Consider the following 23,015-nt stretch of genomic DNA (forward strand, 5'->3'; position numbering starts at 1 on the left):
CCTCAGGGATGGAAAAGACCAGGTCTAATTGAGTAAGTGTACCTATCTCATAAGATGGGTGAGACAGTCTATGGAAAGTGCTGAGTACAGATCCTGGCCCACAGTGACAGCTCAATAAACATATTATTGACATTACAGTTAAACGGGGGAGCCAAAGGGCTGGGCCAATGAAATATGGAGAAAGGATAACCCGGAATTCAGAGCTGAAAGAACTTTCTTCATTCTCTTGGGTCTCAGTAGGACGTGGCCTCAAAGGGAAGAGCAGAGAGGCCAGTTCCGTGCTCACTGTCAGGTGTACTAAGGTCGCGAGGAAACTCCTGACACAGGTAGCCCTGGCCATCTCATCAGAGAGAAATGCAAGTCAGCTGCTGAGCCGAGATACCAGGGTGTGCGCCACTGCTCTCACAAGCTCCAGCGAAAAATGGCTATTTTCCTTTTAAAGAACTAGCAGACCACAAACATCCCGATGACGCTCAAAGCAGTCAACCATACATATCTCTCCACCGGTTTACTGCTTACCAATAAGCGATAAACTGCCCCTTTAAAAAAGTCACCTTTGTAACTTTCCCCACTTCATCTCTCCAGCCTGGGCTCCCACGCAGCTCTTCTGCCCGCTCAATCTGGCCACATGCTGTTTGCTGAGGGGACACGTGCTGTGACGGCTCCCTCCCCGGGAACCAAGAGTGAAATGAAAATGGATGGGAAATGTGAACGATCACCTACTTCTATGTGTCTTAGTGAAAAACACGACCACTTGCTAGTTTTATCTAGCAAACAAGTCTTGCTAGTTTCATCTTGCTGAATCAATTTAATCTAAATTAGTTACGGATATCTGTTTGGATCTCCTTTGTCTATTGCTCTATTTAAAAAAAAATAATTTTATTTATTTATTTTTGGCTGCACTGGGTCTTCGTTGCTGCGCGTGGGCTTTCTCTAGTTGCAGCGAGTGGGGGCTACTCTTTGTTGCGGTGCGCGGGCTTCTCATTGTGGTGGCTTCTCTTGTAGAGCATGGGCTCTAGGCGTGTGGGCTTCAGTAGTTGTGGCACGCAGGCTCAGTAGTTGTGGTCCATGGGCTTAGCTGCTCTGTGGCATGTGGGATCTTCCTGGACCAGGGCTCAAACCCATGTCCCCTGCATTGGCAGGCAGATTCTCAACCACTGTGCCACCAGGGAAGCCCCTGTCCATTGTTCTTAATTTAAAAAAGAACAACTCAGGTTAACTGTGGAAAGGACTGAATGTACTGGACACTGGGTCCCCATTGATGGCACCTGGCCTTGTTCCACCACCAGCCTTTGTTAGGGTCTTGGAAATGGGCAACATTCAGGGGCTCAGCCTTCAAAGTCCAAGATCTGGCTACTCTTCTGAGCTCCAGAGAGAATCGGGGGACACTGCTTTTAAGTTGTCCTACTTCCTTTTCCTGTTTGCTAAAAACACGTTCAAGCGTCTCCTGGGGCAACAGGGAGCCAAAAGCAGGCGTCCTCAGAGCTCGGCACACCGTCACCGCGGCAGCTGGGCCACACGCTTCCCGCTGCCCCTCCCCACACCTGTCACTCAGGCGCAACCCACCTCAGCTGTCCCACACGCACGACATGCTTTTTACGTTTTTTCCCTGTTAAAACAAGCTCAGGTATCATAGAACTAAAAAATACTAGACTTCAGTAGAATAAAATCTTTAAGTTATACTAAAATGCATGCAAATAGTAATCAAAGTTTACATTCCTTACTTTTTGGTTACTCTCATCTCCTCCATCTATCTCTGAACTCGGTGAAACCTGGCCCTCACTCATAAATGGGGTCCAGGAGGGACGAGGAAACCCACACCCTCAGGCGGTTAGGGACAGAGCTGACACCGGCTTACCTGTTCTCCACGCTATGGCCTGTGCCCTGGCCTCCCCCACACATTAAGCTTTAATATAAGCAGTGCTCCAGCAGGCCTGATGTTGACCGCTGTTACTTCATTACTGGAAAAATGAGGAGGTTCTGAAAATCCCACCTCTCTTCCCAGTTACTTGCTTAAGGGTCGATGTGCTTTGGTTCGTCCACGTGTGATACAAACCCCAAAGAAAGCCACTGCTGGGACGGTCTTCCGCAGACTCAAGTGGAAAACCCGGCTGTGACCCTGGGAAGCAGCACAGCTCACCTCCGGCATGATTTCTATCTTCTCATACCGACGCTTGAAGGGCAGGGCGAGGACCTCGGCGCGCCGATAGGACATGGCGGGTGGCTGGCAGTCAATCATCAGGTCCATCCGGTGGGACTGCGCCGGGGGCGGCTGGGTGTACTGCTCAGGACAGACCACGTGGAGGGGCTGAGGAACCAGCGGGATGGGGGCAGGGTGGGGCCAGAGGAGGAGGAGACAAGAGGAGGCTGTGAGGCAGGAGGGGCTGCGTCCTGAGCTAAGCCTCCCTTTGCGGTGCTCAAGGCTCACCACTTGGCCGTTTCAAATTCTCATCCTGTCAAACCTAAGTAACCAGTGAGCGAAGCGGGGGGAAAGAAGAACAAAAATTTCAGGGAAAAGCCCTGATCTGCCGGCCATGTTGATGAGCAAGGGATTTACTGTCTTGGTTTGCATTTATTTTTTCATTATATTTAAGTCACTTTGATGGTGACAGCCATGGGTCTACCCTCAAATGACCTCTGAGCCCCTTGAGGCAGTCTTCTCGTCACTTACCGTCATCGACTTGGTACCACTACTGGCTGATTAGCAAGAACTGTGACTTTTTGTGCTAGTTTGGATTTCTGGTCTGGATCTGCAGGTCTACTGGTACTAGGCAGTGGGCAATGGTCAGGCCTTATCCTCAGCTGTGCAGGACACACTGAATCAGATAGAATTTTTTTATTTTTATTTTTTAACAAATGTCTCTTTTTATTATCTTGAGAGAAAACCAATGAGTAAGCCAATGTTTACTTTGGCCAAATACCACCCAACTGCCAACCCGAATGTGGCACCCAGAGAGTCAAGGCATTGTCACTGCCTTTACTGAAGAGTCTGGACTGAGCCTCAAGTTCCCGGAAGAACAAGGCTTCCAACAGACCTGACGGGTTGCGTTTCAAACCGCACTTGTCCTTTAGGACTGACACCTCTCCTCCTCTTCAGACTGCCTTTCACCCTCCTTCCTGCCTGGTTAGTATCTTATAACTGAACTGTCTCAAAGCCAGTCGACTCCAAAGTCACTGCCTGAGGACTCTCCCCAGGTTCTCCTCCCCTGCAATGGAGACCAGGCGGCCTCCTGTTTCGCTTATTCACACACCACCGAGGCGCTGGGGAGTCCGCCGTGCTTCAGGGACAGAGGGTGACATTACTCAGGAGTGAAAACAACAGGCTCTTAACTGTTTCTTCCAGCAAGTGGACAGGCACACGGGTGTATCAAATCGCTCATGGAAATCGCAAGTGGCTTAACTGCTCCAACCATGTCTAGAGAAAGGCCCAGCAAGCTCGGGGTCACCATCAGCTGTTACCCCTGCGCTCCGGAGGCCTCCAGCTTTCTCTGTTTCCTGCTAGCCTTCCTTAGAGTTTCCTGTTAGCGCCTCTCCTCCTGAGGTCAGGGGCTCTGTGAAGAGGAGGAAAGTGATCTCCCAGCTCAGGCCGAGAAATGTAGGGAGCCAACCACACCTCACTCAGCGACTAGGGTCCAGGGCACCCCGGCGCTCACGTAAGGTCCCGGGCACGCCGAGGTGATGGGACATCAGAACCCTTCCTCTTGCCTGTTCTGAGCTGTCTGCCTCACCAACTGCCACCACCCCTCCAAGCCCCAAACACGGGCCACCCGAGTGATAAGTGACCCAGGGTGGTGAGTTTTTCCTCCCCGTTCTCCTTCTGGGCCAACGGTGTTCCTTTCGTCTGTGCTTCACCCCAACTACTCCTTCCCTTTCTCTAAGGCAGAAAATGCAAAATGAAACAAACAGACAAAAAAGCGACAACCATCAAACCAAAACAATCCGCTAACAAAAGCATAACACTGTGGTACCAACCCACGTGTGCAACAAGGGCCCAATATATGTTTCAGTTCAGCTGTCTTTCAGCTTGACGAGTATGTTTCTAGAATGATTTTTTTTGGTGGTGGGAGGGGGCAATTTGCTTTTAACTGGACACAAATGGTCCTCATCAAAAATAAGACACTGTTTACACTTTCTTTTCCTCCCACTTTTGATTTCTTTAGAGGAGAAACTTCTTTCAGGGTGTAAAGCCCACTGGTTTGGAGTCTGGAGGGTACTGGGCTGAGCACTCTGCTGACCGAGAACGGGTGAGGAAGACAAGCAGTGCAGCTCGCCATCCTGGCCCTCACACCGCAGACACAATCCGCACAGAGATGCCAGGACCGCGGGAGCCGCCAGCAGTTTCCCCATTACCTGCACTTCTTTGAGCAGCTTTGACACTTGGATGAAATTCAGTCTCGTATCAATGGGGCAGTATATGCATTTCATGGCCAAGGGCTGGTAGGGAGCCAGTGCTTCCAGGTATGAGAAGTCAGGTTCTAAGGGGAGCACAAGAAAGAAAATTTTAAATGCAGGCAACAGAGGAACAGCCCAGTGAGGAAGCAGCTGGCGTGGTCGAGGCCCAGCAGACAGGCAGCATGACAGGAAAGGCACTGAAGGTTACAGGAGCCAGATTCCCCATCACGGGAGAGAGGAGTGATTTACAAATAAGGAGAGGGGGAGGCTGAACTGAATGCTGCAGGATGGATGTGGAATTGGAGGGACACACATGAGCTCCAGGTTTTCAACACAGATGGAGAGAGAGATGAGACAAATGAGGGGCTAAATAAGTAAATGGGGGAGAAAGGCAAGCTCTTCTTTACAACAAAATGCCAACTAATAAATGTAAAAGAAGCGATGAAATTGAAAAAAAAATTCACCCGTTGGCAACCATCACAGTAATAATTTATTTGGACCAGAATCATCAATAGATGCTAAAAAAAATTAGATAAACATCTGGGGAAGACCAGGATAAGTACATAGGCTCGAAGTGTCCCCCACAAGATACTGACTGACACAGAGCGGTGACTTCACAGTGGAGAAATCCGGCACAGGCCACTCGAACGGAGCGCTCAAAGATCACCCCCAGGGAGGAGACAGACCACGTGCCTCCTCCTTGACAGGATGCACCCAGAAGAAAAAAAAGAAGGATCCTGTCCCCATGTCAACAAAGTGCTTGTGCTGAGGCTGCGATGCCCCATCAGCAGAGCCAGTGCAGCGCCTGGGAACCGCCCTTGCCACGCTGGCTGGTTTGTTCTCTGCAGAGCCGCTCACCACGGCCGGCCTGGCGGGGACTGTTTGCTCCGCTGGAGGAAGCTGCCCACCTCGGGCCAAAAGCAGTGGCTCACTCCTGGTGTGAAAAACGACACGCAGGTTCCTGACACAGTCTGTGCCCTGCGAGGACGCCACTTCCTGCGGCCCCAGCTTTCCACACGCCGCTCCCAGGAACTCACCCGGTGACCTCAGGGCAACTCATAGAACTTCCCAATTTTTAAAATGACCTCCCCTGCAGTGGATCCTGTCTACCCAGGAAGAACCCAGAAACCACCCAAATGAGGCCAGCACGGCTGCCTGGGGGATACGCGCCTCTCTTTGTATGGATACCGTGTGAGCTCCAACTGCCACAGTCGTAATACAACCAGATGAGGTGGCCCAAAACCTCGCAGATATTGTCAACGACACAACTCATGCTCTGGAAGTGCAACACACCAGTTTAAATGTATATTCCTTACCCAGGTGGATGAATGCCGTGGGCAATCACACAGCCCTTGCTTTCTTCTTAGCTGGCTGGAGGGACGTTTGCAGTATAGCAACGCCTCTTCTGTGTCTCTGTAACACTGGACCCACTGTCACATCAGAGCCAACATCTCCTCAGAAAGAACAGGAGAGACCCCCCCAGTCCTACTACAGACAGCACTCTCTGGATGACTTCCTGCTTAGCAGAACCTGGCAATGGTGAGGCTCTGGGTAGCGTGAATCAACGTCTGAGGGCCTGACTTCCTCTGCCTGTGGCTGAAAGGGGGTCTGCGAGGGAGAACAGCAGCACCCGACGGCTGCTCTTCTGAGCGCCCCCGGCACTCACGGCCAGGCCACGGTGGCACCCACCTACTGGACGTAAACCACCTCACCTGACGCTGACATGAGAAAAGGCCATGCAGTGACCACGATGGATCAAGACAAAAACAAGACCCTCCCTAACCATGCGTGAACATAAGACCACAGCACGTCCGAACCACCGAACAAGCAAACACTGCCCTCTCCTGACACCATTCTTCTCACCTTCTAGACAAGAATCACTAAGATACCCAACCAGAGAACTACTGCTTCCTGATGGCACCCAAGCCAGAACAATGAACCCACCTCCAAAATCACCTAAGCCAAAGCCCGTAAGTTCTTCTGAACGTGGCTGGCGATGCCTCCTGCCTCCCTATGGCAGTACCCCCTCACTGCAAGGAGTCAGTACCCCAACTTTGTTCCATTACTGGTGTGTTCCTGGTGGCCCCTGGTTGGTCCTCACACCAGGCTGAGCAAAGGGAAGGGCCCAAGCATCCCTGACCCCAAAGCTTTGGGCATAACTAGAGTCTCCTCCATGGCTCACGTCTTTTGGTTTTTTTTTTGCGGTACGCGGGCCTCTCACTGTTGTGGCCTCTCCCGTTGCGGAGCACAGGCTCCGGACGCGCAAGCTCAGCGGCCATGGCTCACGGGCCCAGCCGCTCCGCGGCACGTGGGATCTTCCCGGACCGGGGCACGAACCCGCGTCCCCTGCATCGGCAGGTGGACTCTCAACCACTGCGCCACCAGGGCAGTCCATGGCTCATGTCTTAAAGGTAATTAGAGAACTCTAAGAAGGCAACTGGTACTTTCTCAACAGGCTTCTGTGCCAGGCACCATAAGGAGTGCTTTCTTGTAACATTTCACTAAACGCACAGAGCTGCCTGAGGGTGAGCCACCTACCACCCCATTTTACAGAGGACAGCGAGGCTCAGGGCGCTGAGTGACCCGGCTGAGGTTACGGTAGCTCGGACCAGATTTCAGATCAAGGTTTGTTTACTTCATTGCCCTGAGACTGTTCAAATCCCAAGGCTGTCTGAAGACCGTGAATTGATAAAATAAGATAGTGATTAAGTAAAACCCCTAACTTGCCCTCATTTAAGGATTAGTTTTATTCTGAGGGGTTGGTCTCCACAAGAAAAACGGCAAGCCAGAGTAAACTAAAACCAAAGGAGAAAGATCCATCTCCGTAAGTAAGTCCTAAAGGGTAAAGCAAGACTGATTATTAGAATTCCTGCAGTTCTTGAACAGCTTACAAAATCCTATCAAAAGTAGTTCTAGACCAGAAATCTGTCTCGGGGAAAATCTACAAAAACAGATATAAAAGCTCTGTCCAGTGCACAGTGATCTAACAGGACGTTTTTCTTTGTTCTTACCCTTTCCCTTCCAGCTGCTTTATCCTTTGGTATTTACAACAGAATAGGGATCGTATTTATACCTTACTGTCAAATTCTTCCCAGCGTCTCTACCTGGTAGGTACATCCTACCAGGTATGCAGGGATGGTCACAGGGTTTTGTTTTGTTGGTTTATTTACCTGTGAATATGACAGTGTTGAGACTAGATTTTCCCCAGAGCTCCATGAAATGGACCACGTCCCCAAATCGGAGGGAAGGGTGTCCAGTGAAAACCACACACGGCTGTCTGAAGTCGTTGCTGAAGTCTCCATGGATGCTAGGGTAGTGCCTCAGCTTGTTGGTCTGAATGAGCTAGAATACGTATCAAAAGCACATGAAGAGATGTTAGCCTACCCAGGAAGGAAGAAACACAGCATGGGAGAGTGAACAAATTAAAAATACAAGATAATGCTATTAATATTAGCCAAAGATCCAAATTTTTTACCTACAACGTGACTTTCTCAAAAGATGGGACCTTTCGGTAAAATTCCCAAACTGAATGGAAACTTCTTTTCAGGTTGTTATGGTCTGATTCTAACCCTTCCTTTATAGCTTCCTGATGCTCCAAGCTCCAGGCCCTGAAGTCCCCTGTATTAGTTACTGTTTGAAGTACAAGTTTCCCAAACTCTGTGCATCACCGAGTTCTGTCAACAATAAACACTTCACACAAGAAAAACTGTTTACCAACACAGGACTGCCTCTTGAGACGGGACAGCTGTGTTAAGTTACTGTGACGAGGGGCAGGGGACTTGATAAACACAAGAACAAACTGGCTTTCAGCGACGCGGGAGATGTGATGTCCTCACGACAGAGAGCTATAGTAAGAAGCAGGCCATGCACAGTCTCAAACCTGTCTCAAAAGTGAATGTTTTGAACCAAAAAGGTCTTCCTTCTAGCACAACACTGGGAACTACTCTCCTAACACCGGGCCCGACCCAAGGCAACGCCATATACAGTTACAACCACAGATGGCATCTTGTGGCGCTGTTCAGGAGTTCTGACTGCTGCTTCAGCCCTGCCCCCACTGCCCCACTCTAGCACCAAAAAGATGGCAAACACCCATACTTCAGAGACCCTAAATAGCGACTAGTAGTGCCCCGAGATGCTGTCTGATGGGTAAAGAATTGGTCTGTGACCCAGCTCAATCCTGTAGCCACCCATAACGCCTAAGAAGGGAGCCCAGCCAACAACCCCAAGCCCACTGTAGTCACCCCAACGGTGAGGATGCGGCCAGAATGGGGCCGCCCACAAATGGAAGCTGACTCTCTTCATCTTGAAGCTTTAATCTTTAATTCAGAGAGACTGCTTTCATTAGCAAGACTACCCTGGAGATCTTAATTAGGTGTCACATGCTTGGATGGGATATGAGTAGTAAGGATGCAACAACCACTGCATTCCCACTTCCCTTCCAAGTTATATACAAATAAAACTGACATTCTTTGTATAACCCATCTGGCCCAAATCATTACTTGCCCCAGTTAAACAGGTGAATGGCTGACTAAAGGACTAGTTCTACTGTATCCACAGATGTCAAGGAGATGAATGGGATTCTAAGAAGAGCAGCAGGTCTTTGCACATAAATTAAGTCACTTTTTAAGGCAAACTGAGGTTGTTTTTTTTTGCCAATCAGATCTACTTTTCCAGCGGACTTACTACCTTTTTGACCATCCAGGATTACCTTTGTGCTGATTTAAGGTCCAAACTGTATAGGCAATGAAGCTGTAGGGTAGGAATTCCGTAAGGCAATTTTGAAAATCTGTACTAAGGGCGGAACTGTATTTTCTCATGGGCACTGGTCACATAACACCGATTATCAACTCCATCACACCCTAATATTGACAAGTGCATTTCAGGAATCCTGATCATGCACCTATGGTCTTTTCACATTCTTAACTGTAAATGGGACAAAGGTCATCCACGACATACTTGTGGGTAAGAACATGGTAACACCCTTAGAGAACCAGTTCTGAAGCAAGGCTGTCATTAGGAAAAAGGCAAACAGACTTCCAGTGGTAAAGCCTACCACAAAGCATGTTTTGCTACACTTAATTTTCTGACACAAGATATGTAGCCTGAATTTCACTGTAGCAATGACAGAGCTTGCAAAATCTTGGCTGCTGTAAGAGAGTATGAGGACTGTAAATAACTTCCTCAAAACCTTCCCCTTGACATTCTGGTTCATGAAAGACCTGTCCTTTGGAGTAGGAAAACAGTAGTCAGATTTAAAATAATCAGCAGGACAACTGTTGCAATTTCCTTGAGCCGAATAGTTAACTGCATAGCAAAGAAGTCAACAAAATCCCTATGCATAAGTACCTGCACAGACATCCCTAACTTGACGGAATTTTTACAAATGGAAAACTTCCGCGTTCCCATATGCACATCAATAAACAGCATTACCAGCTCCTCAGAAATCCCCCTTTGTCCCCTTCCTGCCCCCACTGCTACCTCCAGGATAACCATTCTCCTGGCTTTTAATATCACAGATGAGTTGTCTGTGTGTTTGAACTTTTATATAAATAAAATCACACCATATCTACTCTTTTATATCTGGCTTCATTCACTAACATTATGTTTGTGAAATTTATCTACATTGTTGCATATAATCAGAGTCCCTTCATCCTCTTTGATGTAAGGTGTGAATATACCACAAAATTCATTCACCCGATGATGGCCATTTGGGTACATTTCAGCACTATTACCAAGAGGGCTACGAAGATTTCCGTGCAGATCTCGGGGTGACACACCTGCATTTCTGTTCAGTACAGACTTTGGGAACGAAACTGCTGAGGCACAGAAGATGTCACAGTCCTAGGTTCAACTTTACTGTCAGTTTCCTCAAGTGGTTACACCAATTTACACATCCTTTTCAAAAAACATAACAAAAAACTGGGAGTAACACTATTGTCCAATAGGAAGGGAATGGTTAAGTACACTATATATGTTCATATGATATGCTACGGAATATTAGGTAGCAATAATAACAGTGAGGTGCACAGGTAAATGTCCATGATACACCCACCACTGGGTGACAAAAAAAGCAGTAGAAACAAAATTGGACACACACAGCCATATAAAATCACTCACTGGTTCTGTGAGGAAGGGGGAATTTTTCTGTTTCCTAAACTGAAATGTTCTTATTTTCATCATTAAAAATTTATACCAATGGCAGACATAACCAAATAAAAAGAAGACTTTGGCAATAAGTAAATCATTTATGCAAAAAAGTTAGTAGAATAAAATTCCTCACTCGGTCAATGAAACAGAGGTAGGCTATTAACTGAATAACATACGGGTAATATAATGTGTTAAGAAGAAGAGAAAGTAACGAATCTTGAGTACTTCACTGCCATCTTACAAGGGAAACAAAGGGCTGTATCAAATTACCTTTGGATTTTTAAAATCTAATGACCTGCTATATCCACCCATATCTATTTATCTACATTTTGTTCTTGCTCTGACCCAGTGATTCCATTTTCTTACCTCTGCATGAGGAAAAGGCGGTTCTGGGAGATACACCTTGGTCTGTTTGTTGTGACAAAGCCTTTTGAGGAGGAAAAACAGATCAGCAGGTTAGACAAGGGCGTACGGTGGCATTTGTTGCCACCTAGTGGTAACAGCGCAAATACTTAATACCGAAGTTTATTTGAAATTTTCCTGTCAGTGTATCTCACTGTGAATAAAACACCAGCATTTATAGCGTAATCAGGACATAAGTCACTTGTGAGCACAGTTTTAACCTTTGAAATTCCTCAATGCATTTTTTTCTTAAAAAATAAGCTGCTTATTTTGAAGTACTTTTAGATTTACAGAAAAGTTGCAAAGACAGTACAGAGTTCCCATGTACCTTTCAGCTGGTATCCCACTAATGTTTGTTAAACTAAGAAATAAACATTAGTATTTTACAGTTAACTAAACTCTAGACTTTACTCAGCTTTCACCAATTTTTCCACTAATGTTCTTTTTCTGTTCCAGGATCTAATCTAAGATACCGTATTGCATTCAGTTGTGATAAAAAAAAAAAAAAATTTTTTTTTTTTTTTTTTTTGGCTGTACCTCGCAGCTTGCAGGATCTGAGTTCCCCAACCAGGGATCGAACCTGTGCCCCCTGCAGTGGAAGCACAGAGTCCTAATCACTGGACCGCCAAGGAATTCCCTAGTTGTGATCAATTTTGAGGAGAAAGTGATACAGTTTTTTTTTTTTGAGACATAGTTTTCTATTTTATACATGCACCATTTCATTAATAGCAGAATTGGTAACTCAAACTGGAGAATAATAAATCTCTCCAGTAACTCTATCTTAATCTAGACACTGTGAATGTTTTAGGTAGTCTGTGTTTTGCCCTAGCCAGATATGACATTTAAAATATGGAGATTTCTGGAAAAGCAAAATGTGGCAAAAGGTTAACAATTGTTAAATCAAAGTACGTGGGTGTTCTGTAGCTCTGACATTTTTAAAAGTTGGAAAAAATATATGTAGTGATTATGTTTGTTAAAGCCTGCTTCTAAGAATTCTATCAAAATAGAACTAAAGCATTTCAACAATTCTAATAGATGTTACTTTTGGCAGAATAGTTCAGAACTCTGGGGCTTGGATGTTGTCTGAACTTCATTAATACAATTATCTAATTTTTCCTTCTTTAGTTTAACTCGATTTCAAAAACATTACTTTATATCCTTTTTGGAAGAAGTTGTACATATGGAAACAAGATACTTTTGAAGGGTTACTTATTAATAATATCTAAACAGACAACAGTACTGTCTTTATTTCAAACTCAGGAGGAGAAACAAAAGTTCTTAGTTTAAAAGTTTAATTTCGATTGTTGCAAAGGATAATATGCTATATCACTTAGCACCAATACATAAAGCTGTAAAACTAAAATACTTCTGCCAAAAAAATCAAAGAGCTAAATGCAATGTGGTACCCTGGATTGGATCCTGGAATAGGAAACAAGCATTAGTGAAAAAACTGGTGCAATTTGAATAAAGACTGGAGTTCAGTTAATAAGAGAGTGCTCATGTTAATTTCTTAGTTTTGGTACAGAATGCATGGCCATGTAAGATGTTAACACTGGGGGGAAACTGAGTGGAAGGTATATGGGAGTTTCTGTACTATCTCTGCAACTTTTCTGTGTCTAAAATTATTTACTAAAGGGGCTTCCCTGGTGGCACAGTGGTTGGGAGCCCGCCTGCCGATGCAGGGGACACGGGTTTGCACCCCGGTCCGGGAGGATCCCACATGCCGCAGAGCGGCTGGGCCCGCGGGCCATGGCCGCTGAGCCTGTGCGTCCGGAGCCTGTGCTCCACAATGGGAGAGGCCACAACAGTGAGAGGCCCGCATACCGCAAAAAAAAAAAAAATTTACTAAAGTAACAAGTTATTATTCAAAAAACAAAATCAAAGACGAAATTGAAAAAAAGTATCACAATGGGAAACAATGTCTGCAGATATAACAAAGTGTTAGGATCTTCAATACATATATAGAGTTCAAATAAATAGATAAAAGTACAACACCTCTGATAAGTAAATGGGCAAAAAAGGAACAATTTATAGATGACATAAAATTTTTTCTGGAAAGCAGTTTAGATTTGTATAATGAACATTAAAAGCTATTTATACCCTTTGTTCCAGTAATCTTATTTTTAGTAACTAACCAAAGCAAAAGATGTAGTCATATATATACAGAATGATATTAATTGAAAATTTATCACTAAAAGGAAAAAAATTGGGAAAAGCCTGTCCACCCCTTCAGACAATAGTTAAGTAAATTATACTACATATAAATGATGATTAATGATGTAATAATGCAGTCAAGCAAAAATTATGGTCTCAAAGATTTTATAATGCTCTAATCTAGTATTAAAAAATTTAAAGGCAGGATTCACAATTAAATATGCAGCACGATCCCTATATAGAAAGAAGAAATACATCAGAATCTAACAGTGATATTATTTCTGGACAGTGGGATCACGGGTTCAGTTTTTTTTTTTTTTCTGTTCTCTGTAACTTTTATCTTTTTCTATAGTAAACATGTATTACACACATATTAAAAACAAATATCAAAAAATAAAAACTCAAAAACAAACTACTCTTATTTTAGCAGTCCTGAATTCTACCCAATCAGACATTTTGACAATAAGAAAAGCAGGTAATGGGTCAAGAGTGGACTTGAAGGGCACACACCCGGCTAGGACACCATCCACAGGGGCCCACAAGGGCTTGCCCAGGAGCTTGTAGTTTTCAATATTTTAAACTGAGGATCTGGATGAAGAAATTCAGAACATGCTGATTAAATGTGCAAGTCATCCTTAGGGTGGACTACCACTTATTCAAGATTACCTTCCTATGTTGGGGGAGAAAAAACTCTAAGCAAAGGAGACAATTCAATGGCTACCAATAAAAGTGACTTTTTATTCTTAGTCACTAACAATAAGTCAAATATAAATAACAACGAAAAGCCCTATGGGGGCTTCCCTGGTGGCGCAGTGGTTGAGAGTCCGCCTGCCGATGCAGGGGACACGGGTTCGTGTCCCGGTCCGGGAAGATCCCACATGCCGCGGAGCGGCTGGGCCCGTGAGCCATGGCCGCTGAGCCTGCGCGTCCGGAGCCTGTGCTCCGCAACGGGAGAGGCCACAACAGTGAGAGGCCCGCGTACCGCAAAAACAAACAAACAAACAAACAAACAAAAAACAAAAAAAAAGTCCTATGGACAAACATGAATAATATGCACATGGGATGGAGAAGCCTGCCTGGATCTAAAAACAGAAAAAAACGACCTTCACCACAACTAAAACGGAGAGAAAAAAACTGTATTTAAAAAGGTGGGGAGGGGAGGGTGCACACCATAATGCTGGGATATGTTGTACAAATGACATATGTTGTACAGAACGATGTACAAACTACTTGTAAGGTAGAAGCTTTGCAGAAGAATACTGTGTCTATTAGGCTGTCACACCACTAAACGGGATTAAGCACACCCTATATATATGTATGTCACAGTTCCATCCTAAGGCACTACTGGATCCACTGTAAAAGTTAAGTTGCTGTATTTCTTCCTACCCATGACTTTTTTTGGCCAGGCTAGTTAGATTCAAATATCCATCTAAATAATCCTAAAAAGGTTCACCCACTTCATACTGTTCAATAATTTACCCATCCTAGGATTTGATCAATTTCCTGCTGTAGTAAAACTTGATTTTGTCAAATATATATTGAAATGAAAAAATAAGCCAGTTTTTCCTATCAGATTTGGTATTATAAATTTTAGACAACATGAGCTTGGGCTTTGAACTTTTTTCAGCTTTTAGCTTTTGTAATAGAGAGTGGGTAGCATGTGAGAAGGTAAGTGTATAATAGTTTTGTTACTGATTTTCAAAGTGCTGGCTAAGCTACGTCTTTGCCCTCCCACCTTCCCTCCTTCCCTTCTTAATAACAATTCCTCTAAACCCTGGCAATATCACAGATTTGGCTTTCATTAATATAATCTTCACATCACAGACAGGGAAAAACAACAAAATGAAGGTTTCATAGTAATGTAAGAAAAATATAGGATTACTTCTATTTCTTTTTAAATTAAAATTAAGAACATTTTTCTTTTCTTCCTGCTTGAATGTACTGAATCACAGGAAGAACAGAGACATACCACTCGGCGAAAATCTGGGAAAACTCGAGTGAACTGTTAGCCACTGGGGAGATGAAGTAGAAAGGAATGCTGGAGAGGCCGGCAGAGTCAATGTACTGATACAGGCATTCCAGAAGGTCATAGATCACTCCAGAAGGGTAGCAGGGGACCAACACGTTTCCTCCGTTCCGGATTGTCAGTGCTAGAAAGGTTGAAGCCACACAACATTGTAAATCAACTATACTTCAATTTAAAAAAAAAAAGAAAAGAAAGGTTGAAGCCAGAGGGGGGAAAAAAGTAGTATCAAAAGAACAGTTTAACACAGGGAGAACAGAACTTTAAAAATAATATTTGCATTTTTCTCATTTCCTACATCTGTTCCTATAATTCACTTCATATGTATAACAATTTACTTCTTTTGAAGACTAGCACCAGAGTGGGAGGATCCAGAGGCTGACTGATGATCAGCTGAGTTTTTAACCAATGTCTCAGTGCCTGGGAACAGGGTGTGCAGTTAGGGGTCTGGGTTGTCAAGGTTCCCAATGGCAGATGAGCTTCAGGACAGACCCTCCAAGCTCCTTCTCTTTTTAGCTCCTGCTCAAAACTTTGCTGGATTTGTCTCTCTTCAGCCTCTGACCACTGCTGAATGACCTATAAGGAAATAGGCCAAATTTTTTCTGTTTGACTCATTTTAGTGGCATTTTCTTTCATTAATGTTTTGGCTATAAGAAAATCCTCTATACTTTAAATACTTAAAATAAGTTATCAAATGAGGAATTGCAACTTACGGTAAAATCATATTAGAAGCTATAACTGGCTAAAAAAAGGCCAAAGATCTCTTAAGTTTGTTTTTTGTTCAGTTTCCAACATAGATTGAAACAAGCAGCGTTTGGGTACAGAACCTGAAGTCTCTGATGCCTTTTATCCTCCTCCTCCATGTTCCCAACTCTGACATCCAGGTTCTCCTGGATGCTGTGCCTGGAATACTGGCCGACTTGCTATTACTAGAGTACGGAACCACGGAAAAGACCAGATAGCCATCAGGGCTCAAGAGGCCTGGCTCTAGACCCGCCTCTGTCACAAGCTATGGGACCTTAGTTATTAGGCCACTGTAACCTCCTGGGCCTCAGCTTCCTCATCGCTGATGAGAGGTGTGAACTAGATCAGTGGTTTTCAAGCTTTAGTTTGCATGAAAACTGCCAGAACATGTTAAAAATGCAACTTTTCTATGGGTCTCTCTTACTAGGTCCGTGGGGGGCCTCAAAATCTGCATTTTTGAGAAGTGGCCTCACTAATCTTGAGGCAGGTGGTTAGTGGACCCCACTTTGAGAAACAGTGGATTAGATGTAAAGTTCCTTTAAGACCTGAAGTTCTTTGAGTCCATGATTCTGGATTATACACAAACATACAAATCAAAGATTCTACTTGAGACCAGTCCGATACTTTTTCCAAGCTAAGAATAAATTACCTTTGTCTTAAAATCAGCAAAGAACAAAAAAAGACTAGGATTATTGGCAAGGGCAAGTGAAATGTCAAAGGATAGTGCCTTCCATGTAAATATTAGATGACAACCACTTCTCTCCCCCAGAGCTGAGGTAATATTACATACAGCTGCCAGGGGTGAGGGGCCTGAGCGCATTAACTCCTCTTTGGCAACGGTTTTGGCGTGAAAGTTTGTGTCTCCTAAAGTTCATGTATTGAAGCCCTCACCCCCTATTAGGTATTAGGAGGGGGAACCTTTGGGAGGTACCCACGTCTAGATGAGGCCATTAGGGTGGAGCCCCCATGATGGGATTAGCACACTTATAAGAAGAGGAAGAGGCACCAGAACAGCTTTTCTACACCAGTGAGGACACAGCAAGAAGGCTGCCGTCTGCAAGCCAGAAAGGGGGTCCCTCACCAGAACCCAGCCATGCTGGCAACCTTCTGACTTCCTAGCCTCCAGAACTGTGAGAAATTAGTGTTGTTTAAAGCTCATACTATGGTATTTTGTTACAGTAGCCTAAGCTAAGACAATAAGCAACCTATACATTTCTAAAAGAAATGTAGCATTTCTAGATTTTACTGACAATTATATCCGAAGAAACATACATTTCTTCCAGGTAGCAAATACCCAACAAGTCTCTCAATTCAGTCTTCCCCCAAAAGAAGAAAAAAATAATACCAACCAAATAGTGGGTAAAAAAATACACCTGTTTCACCTGTATCACCTGTATTGTGAATTCAAAGTATCAACAGTCTTTTCTGTGCTATTATTTGCAAAGCAAAGATATGATTCTTTCCTTCTTTAACTTTGCTTACCCTATAAGCAGACCTGACCCACTCCCAAATCCCACCAGAAAGCAAGAAGAATAAGAGTTTCTACATAAATCAAGTGGGCGAATATTGAGCATTTGTTGTATAAAGTGCTAAAAATTCTAATTTACCGTTACAACCACCATTCCTATTGTGCCTTCAGATTTAAGTTGCTTAAGAATTGCTTTTGTTGACAACAGTAGGCTTTGAAGGATGAGCAGAAAGGGTGGGAATAAATGGGGGGAAAGGCCTTAATAAGGGGCATCAGAGGGTGTGAATGTGAAGGAAAGGGACAAAAAGTACCACAGACTCAAGGTATCAAAAAATAAACGTAAAACATTTCATCCTGTTTAAGATTTGCATTGGATACATACCCAGGTTGCTGCAGAACTCTCCCACCATGTTGTCTGGGTTTGCGGTGGGAATCTGGGTAAGGCCTGTCAGAATGAGAACATCGCTGTTTTTGAGAGAAGCTTGGTCCATGGGCTGAAAAACCACAGAGAACTATGATTAGTAATTAAAAAAAAAAGGTTAGATATAAGTAGTAAAGGAAAAAGGGAATACAGTTATTGCTCTTCCCATATCTAACTCATCATCAAGTCATCTCACCTCCTCTAACGAAAAGTCTATCAATGAACAGCGGTTGCCCAAGGGGGATGGGGACCCATGGGAGGGAACTTTATGGGGTGATGAAAAAGTTCTATGTCTTGTTTGGTATGGTGATGATATGATATGAAAATTCATGAATTGTACATTTAAGATCTTTGGGTTTCACTATACATAAATTTTACCTCAATGAAAAATAAGCACATTATCTTATATTTCTGTAACGCTTTGCTCTTTTCAAAAGGCTATCTCGGGCTTCCCTGGTGGCGCAGTGGTTGAGAGTCCACCTGCCGATGCAGGGGACACGGGTTCGTGCCCCGGTCCAGGAGGATCCCACATGCCGCAGAGCGGCTGGGCCCGTGAGCCATGGCCACTGGGCCTACGCGTCCGGAGCCTGTGCTCCGCGGTGGGAGAGGCCACAGCAGTGAGAGGCCCACGTATTGCAAAAAAAAAAAAAAAAAAAAAAAAAAAAAAGGCTATCTCACACATATCCTTGGTGGCCCTCAAACTTGAGCGTGCATCAGAATCACCTGGAGGTGGATCGCTGGGCCCCACACCCGGAGCTTCAGATTCAGGTTTGAGGAGGGCCTGAAAATCTGCATTTCTAAGAAGCTCCCAGGAGATGGTCCTGGTGCTGGTCTGGGGATCATGCCTTGAGAACCACTGCACTATACAATTTGGTTCTCAAAACAGCTCTGCCAAGTACATGAAATAGGGTACATTTTGAAAATACAGAAGTTGGGACTCAAAGAGCTGGGGTGCATTTCCCTAAGAGTCAGTGCCAGAGGAGCAAAGAAGGACCCTGGATTAGGAACCAGAAATGTAAAGCCTCCTTCAATTCCATTACCAGCACTGGACCTCAGCCAAGCCTCCGAGCTGGGTTTCTTATAAAATGGGCCTAGAGGCTTCCCTGGTGGTGCAGTGGTTGAGAGTCCGCCTGCCGATGCAGGGGACACGCGTTTGTGCCCCGGTCTGGGAAGATCCCACATGCCGCGGAGCGGCTGGGCCCGTGAGCCATGGCCGCTGAGCCTGCGCATCCGGAGCCTGTGCTCCACAACGGGAGAGGCCACAACAGTGAGAGGCCCGCGTATTGCAAAAAATTAAAAAAATTAAAAAATTAAAAAAAATAAAATAAAATGGGCCTATTTCTTGACCCATATCCCTTCAGTGGCTTCTGAGAGTCTCATGTGCTAATGCACATGATCTTCCCGTAGCCTATGAAGTCCTATGGTGTACTATTGTGTGGTCCTTAGGATGTTTTATTTTTGAATTTAACTTTGTTTTCAGAGCATTTCAAAAAAAATACTAATTACTTTTTCCCAAATAAATCAGGATTAAAATTGGAAACAAAAATGAAGGCCCATGCAAGGATGTATTGTACAATATGGGGAATATAGCCAATATTTTGCAATAACTGTAAATAGAAAGTAACCTTTAAAAATTTTTTAAAAATTTATAAAGTACTTAATAAGAGGAATAGAAAGGGAAAAAAATGAAGGCCCATGGATTGAGATGCTGGAGAGCTCATCCATGTTTTCACTTTGTAATGCATCTTTTCCTCAGTTTCATTTAACATACTCACCAGAACATCAGAAGAAAAAAGCCAGAAACACTGTTTACTGAGAAGCCTTATCCTCCTTCTTTCTGTTCCACCCAGAATTCCCCCCAAAATTTCAAACAGCAGTGCAGCAAACACCTACCATCTGTATTGCTATCTGAGTATACATGCCTTTTGATGTAGCATTCTTTGGCATTTTATATACACAAGGATATATGGGCTTCATTATTTTTTAAAATAACATGAGTGTGGTTATATAAGCTGCTTTATAACCTGAAAAATACTTCTTTCACATGAATAAAGGAAAAGTACAGTTGTGACAATTACACTGAGTAGCTTCTAATTCCTATTTGCACAGATACATAACAATGCGTGTAAGAGCTTTTCCTCTGCTCAGGCAGAACTAATCTACCAATTTGCACTTCTCCAACAAACACACACACCCATATATATATATATATATATATATATATATATATATATATATATATATATATATATATATATATATATATATATATATATATATATATGTTCATTGTTTCCTGAGAAGGAGGAAAGGGGAAGTAAAGACAGAGGTTTATAGCAGCTGATGTGTAAAGAGCCTGGGAACGTTCATTGTGTGCACACACCAAGCAGAAGGAAACTGGAACGGTGAGCAAAAGGACCAAGCTTCACTGGATAGCATATTCAGCTTAAAAGCACAACACTTTTATAAGAATCTTATTAGAACAAGCCACTGATGATTCACAGGGCTGATGGGGGATTCAGAGGGCCTAGGAACCTCCTGAAATGGTACACACAATTCCGTGTGCCTGTATACATTTTTCCACAGATTTAATTAGGTTGTCATTTGGGGCCATGACCCCCAAAAGGTTAATTAAGGACTAATGATCTAAACAAAGACTCAGTGGGGAGAAAACTCTGGCACTGAAAACATGATCATCTCTGAACCTCAACCATTACCACTGCCTTCCTTCATAATAAAAAACAAAGGCAGTACTACAACATGGCTACCACCGAGCTGGACACTGAGATACTTCATGGTCAAGTCAGACTAGATGTTCATAATTTTAGCCCTAAAACTTGGGAGACATTCTTGTGGATTCCCAGGGCTACTATAAAAAAAGTAGTCTTAAAAGGCTTTTAGTGACACTCTCCAAACCAAGCTGACACCACCACCACCATCTCCATTTCACCACCAAAGGGCAAATGCATATATTACTGGCGTCAGTGGTCACTCGCTGAGTGCCTGAAGTGGGAATATTTTGTTTAAACTCACAAAAATGGAAAATTCCACTGTGTCCAAGAATCAAATAAAAATACCTTACAAAGTTGACAGTCACAATCAAACTTGTGGAATAAAATTTTGGAAAATCATAGGTCCAAGGATGCTGTGGTCTTTGTGCTGGTCCTCTGATGATTAATTTTTTTTATACATATATATATTTTTTAATTAAAAAATTTTTTTTAGCTGTGTTGGGTCTTTGCTGCTGTGCGTGGCTTTCTCTAAGTTACAGCGTGCGGGCTTCTCACTGAGGCTTCTCTTGCTGTGGAGCAGGACTCCAGGCACGCGGGTTTCAGTAGTTGCAGCATGTGGGCTCAGTAGTTGTGGCACTCGGGCCCTAGAGTGCATGGGCTTCAGTAGTTGTGGTGCGTGGGGTCTAGGGCGTGCAGGCTTCAGTAGTTGCAGCATGTGGGCTCAGTAGTTGCAGCACTCGGGCCCTAGAGCGCATGGGCTTCAGTAGTTGTGGCTCGTGGGCTCTAGAGTGCAGGCTCAGTAGTTATGGCACACGGGCTTAGCTGCTCCACGGCATGTGGGATCTTCCCAGACCAGAGATCGAACCCGTGTCCCCTTCACTGGCAGGTGGATTCTTAACCACTGTGCCACCAGGGAAGTCCCCTCTGCTGACTAATTTTTACTGGACACTTTGCACAGGGCATGAGAAAAAGGAGATCCAGTTTCTAGGCCCTAGAAGCTTACGACCGAGTTGAAGAGAAAACAAGTATGTATAATCAAAAAGGAGGATTTTCCCAAAAGCCATAAAAAATGTAATTCATATTTCTTGAGTCTGCACTGAGTAGCTAAGTGCCAGGACGAATGCAGACTAGAGGGCTGCACTAGGCCAGGGGAGGTTACTGGTATATGGCTTTTTGGCAGATGAAGTTTTGGTTCTAGTTTTCTTTCTCTCTTTGGCTAAGGAACTTAAGACTCAATTTCAGGCGGACTTTGGAATGGCTGAGTGACACCCCTCCCCCCCAAACCCCCCACACCAAGACGTCCCTCCTACATGTGCCCTCATGGCCTCCAAGCCTCACTATCCCAGCACCGACCACACTGAATTGTAATCGCCTGTTTACCTGTCTGTGTCCCCCATGGGACTATGAAGCTCCCTGAGAGGAAGGACTTTGTATCCTTACTTCCTGGCAAGATGCCTGGCACACAGCAAATAGTAAATAAACATTCATTGAATAAATGAACACATGAAAAGAACATGCATTCTGGTAAGCAAAGTGAGAACATTCCATGCTAGGAAATAGGCACTACAAGTCAGGAACATGAGATAAGCATGTCAGCAGCAGGAGGAGGGCCAGGGAGGGCAGAGGGCAGGGGAAGGCAGCCTGTAGATGCCAAACGGATTTATTTGAGAAAAGAAATTAGGAAGAAGAGAGAAAGTATTATTGGTTAAGGGCCTAAAAGGTCAGAATCGTGAAGACTGATAGGCTAGGCAATAAGGAGTCAATGGTCTCCAGCCGGAGGATGACATTTTTAAACAAACACAGACAATAGCTGAAGGAAGGGGGGTGAGACCAAACAGACGGAGAACACTTTGAAGGCAGCCCAGACAGACATAAAGGGAAAAAAAATGACAATTTCATGGCATTTGAGGAGCTGGAAGAAGCAGATCTACACATCATACAAAACAATTAACAGACTTTGGGGAATGGATTGAATATACAGGACAAGGGAGAAAGCAGACTTTAACATGCTCCAAAATCTGAAGTCAGAAATGCAGTCAAAGGGAAATCTGGATGCAGTGATTTAAAAGAATAAGGAGGCAATAATAAGTCCAGCATCGGCAAGCTGCAGGTGTTCTGAGGATAGGGAAATGATTTAATCTGGGCTTAAAGATAAAACAGTGGCATGTGATGAATATGGAGATCTGCTAGGTACCTTCATCAAAGTACTTAACAGAGGGGCTTCCCTGGTGGCACAGTGGTTGAGAGTCCGCCTGCCGATGCAGGGGACACGGGTTTGTGCCCTGGTCCAGGAAGATCCCACATGCCGCGGAGTGGCTGGGCCCATGAGCCATGGCCGCTGAGCCTGCACGTCTGGAGCCTGTGCTCCGCAACGGGAGAGGCCACAACAGTGAGAGGCCCGCATACCGCAAAAAAAAAAAAAAAAAAAAGTACTTAACAGAAATGTCAGTTCATTTGGAGTGAGGAAAAGAAAAGTGGGTCTAGGGCCAAGGCTGGAGGGACACTGTAAGGAACGTGGGAGAGGGGCAAAGA

General features: G+C 44.3%; 1 protein-coding gene across 3 annotated transcripts in view; it reads right to left on the bottom strand.

The window, feature by feature from the left end:
- Positions 1 to 23,015, bottom strand: part of INTS9 (integrator complex subunit 9) — a 114,627-nt gene that overhangs the window by 15,470 nt on the left and 76,142 nt on the right. For all 3 annotated transcript variants that reach the window (XM_082617216.1, XM_082617215.1, XM_082617214.1), the window contains 6 exons: positions 17,713 to 17,824; positions 15,065 to 15,245; positions 10,906 to 10,966; positions 7,563 to 7,734; positions 4,351 to 4,475; positions 2,141 to 2,308 (listed from right to left, as the gene is read on the bottom strand). In XM_082617216.1, coding sequence (XP_082473342.1) covers positions 2,141 to 2,308; positions 4,351 to 4,475; positions 7,563 to 7,734; positions 10,906 to 10,966; positions 15,065 to 15,245; positions 17,713 to 17,824 — 819 coding nt within the window. The remainder of the gene's footprint in view (positions 1 to 2,140; positions 2,309 to 4,350; positions 4,476 to 7,562; positions 7,735 to 10,905; positions 10,967 to 15,064; positions 15,246 to 17,712; positions 17,825 to 23,015) is intronic.

This window comes from Mesoplodon mirus, assembly GCF_964341445.2.
Source record: "Mesoplodon mirus genome assembly, chromosome: 1".
Taxonomy (NCBI): Eukaryota; Metazoa; Chordata; class Mammalia; order Artiodactyla; family Ziphiidae; genus Mesoplodon; species Mesoplodon mirus.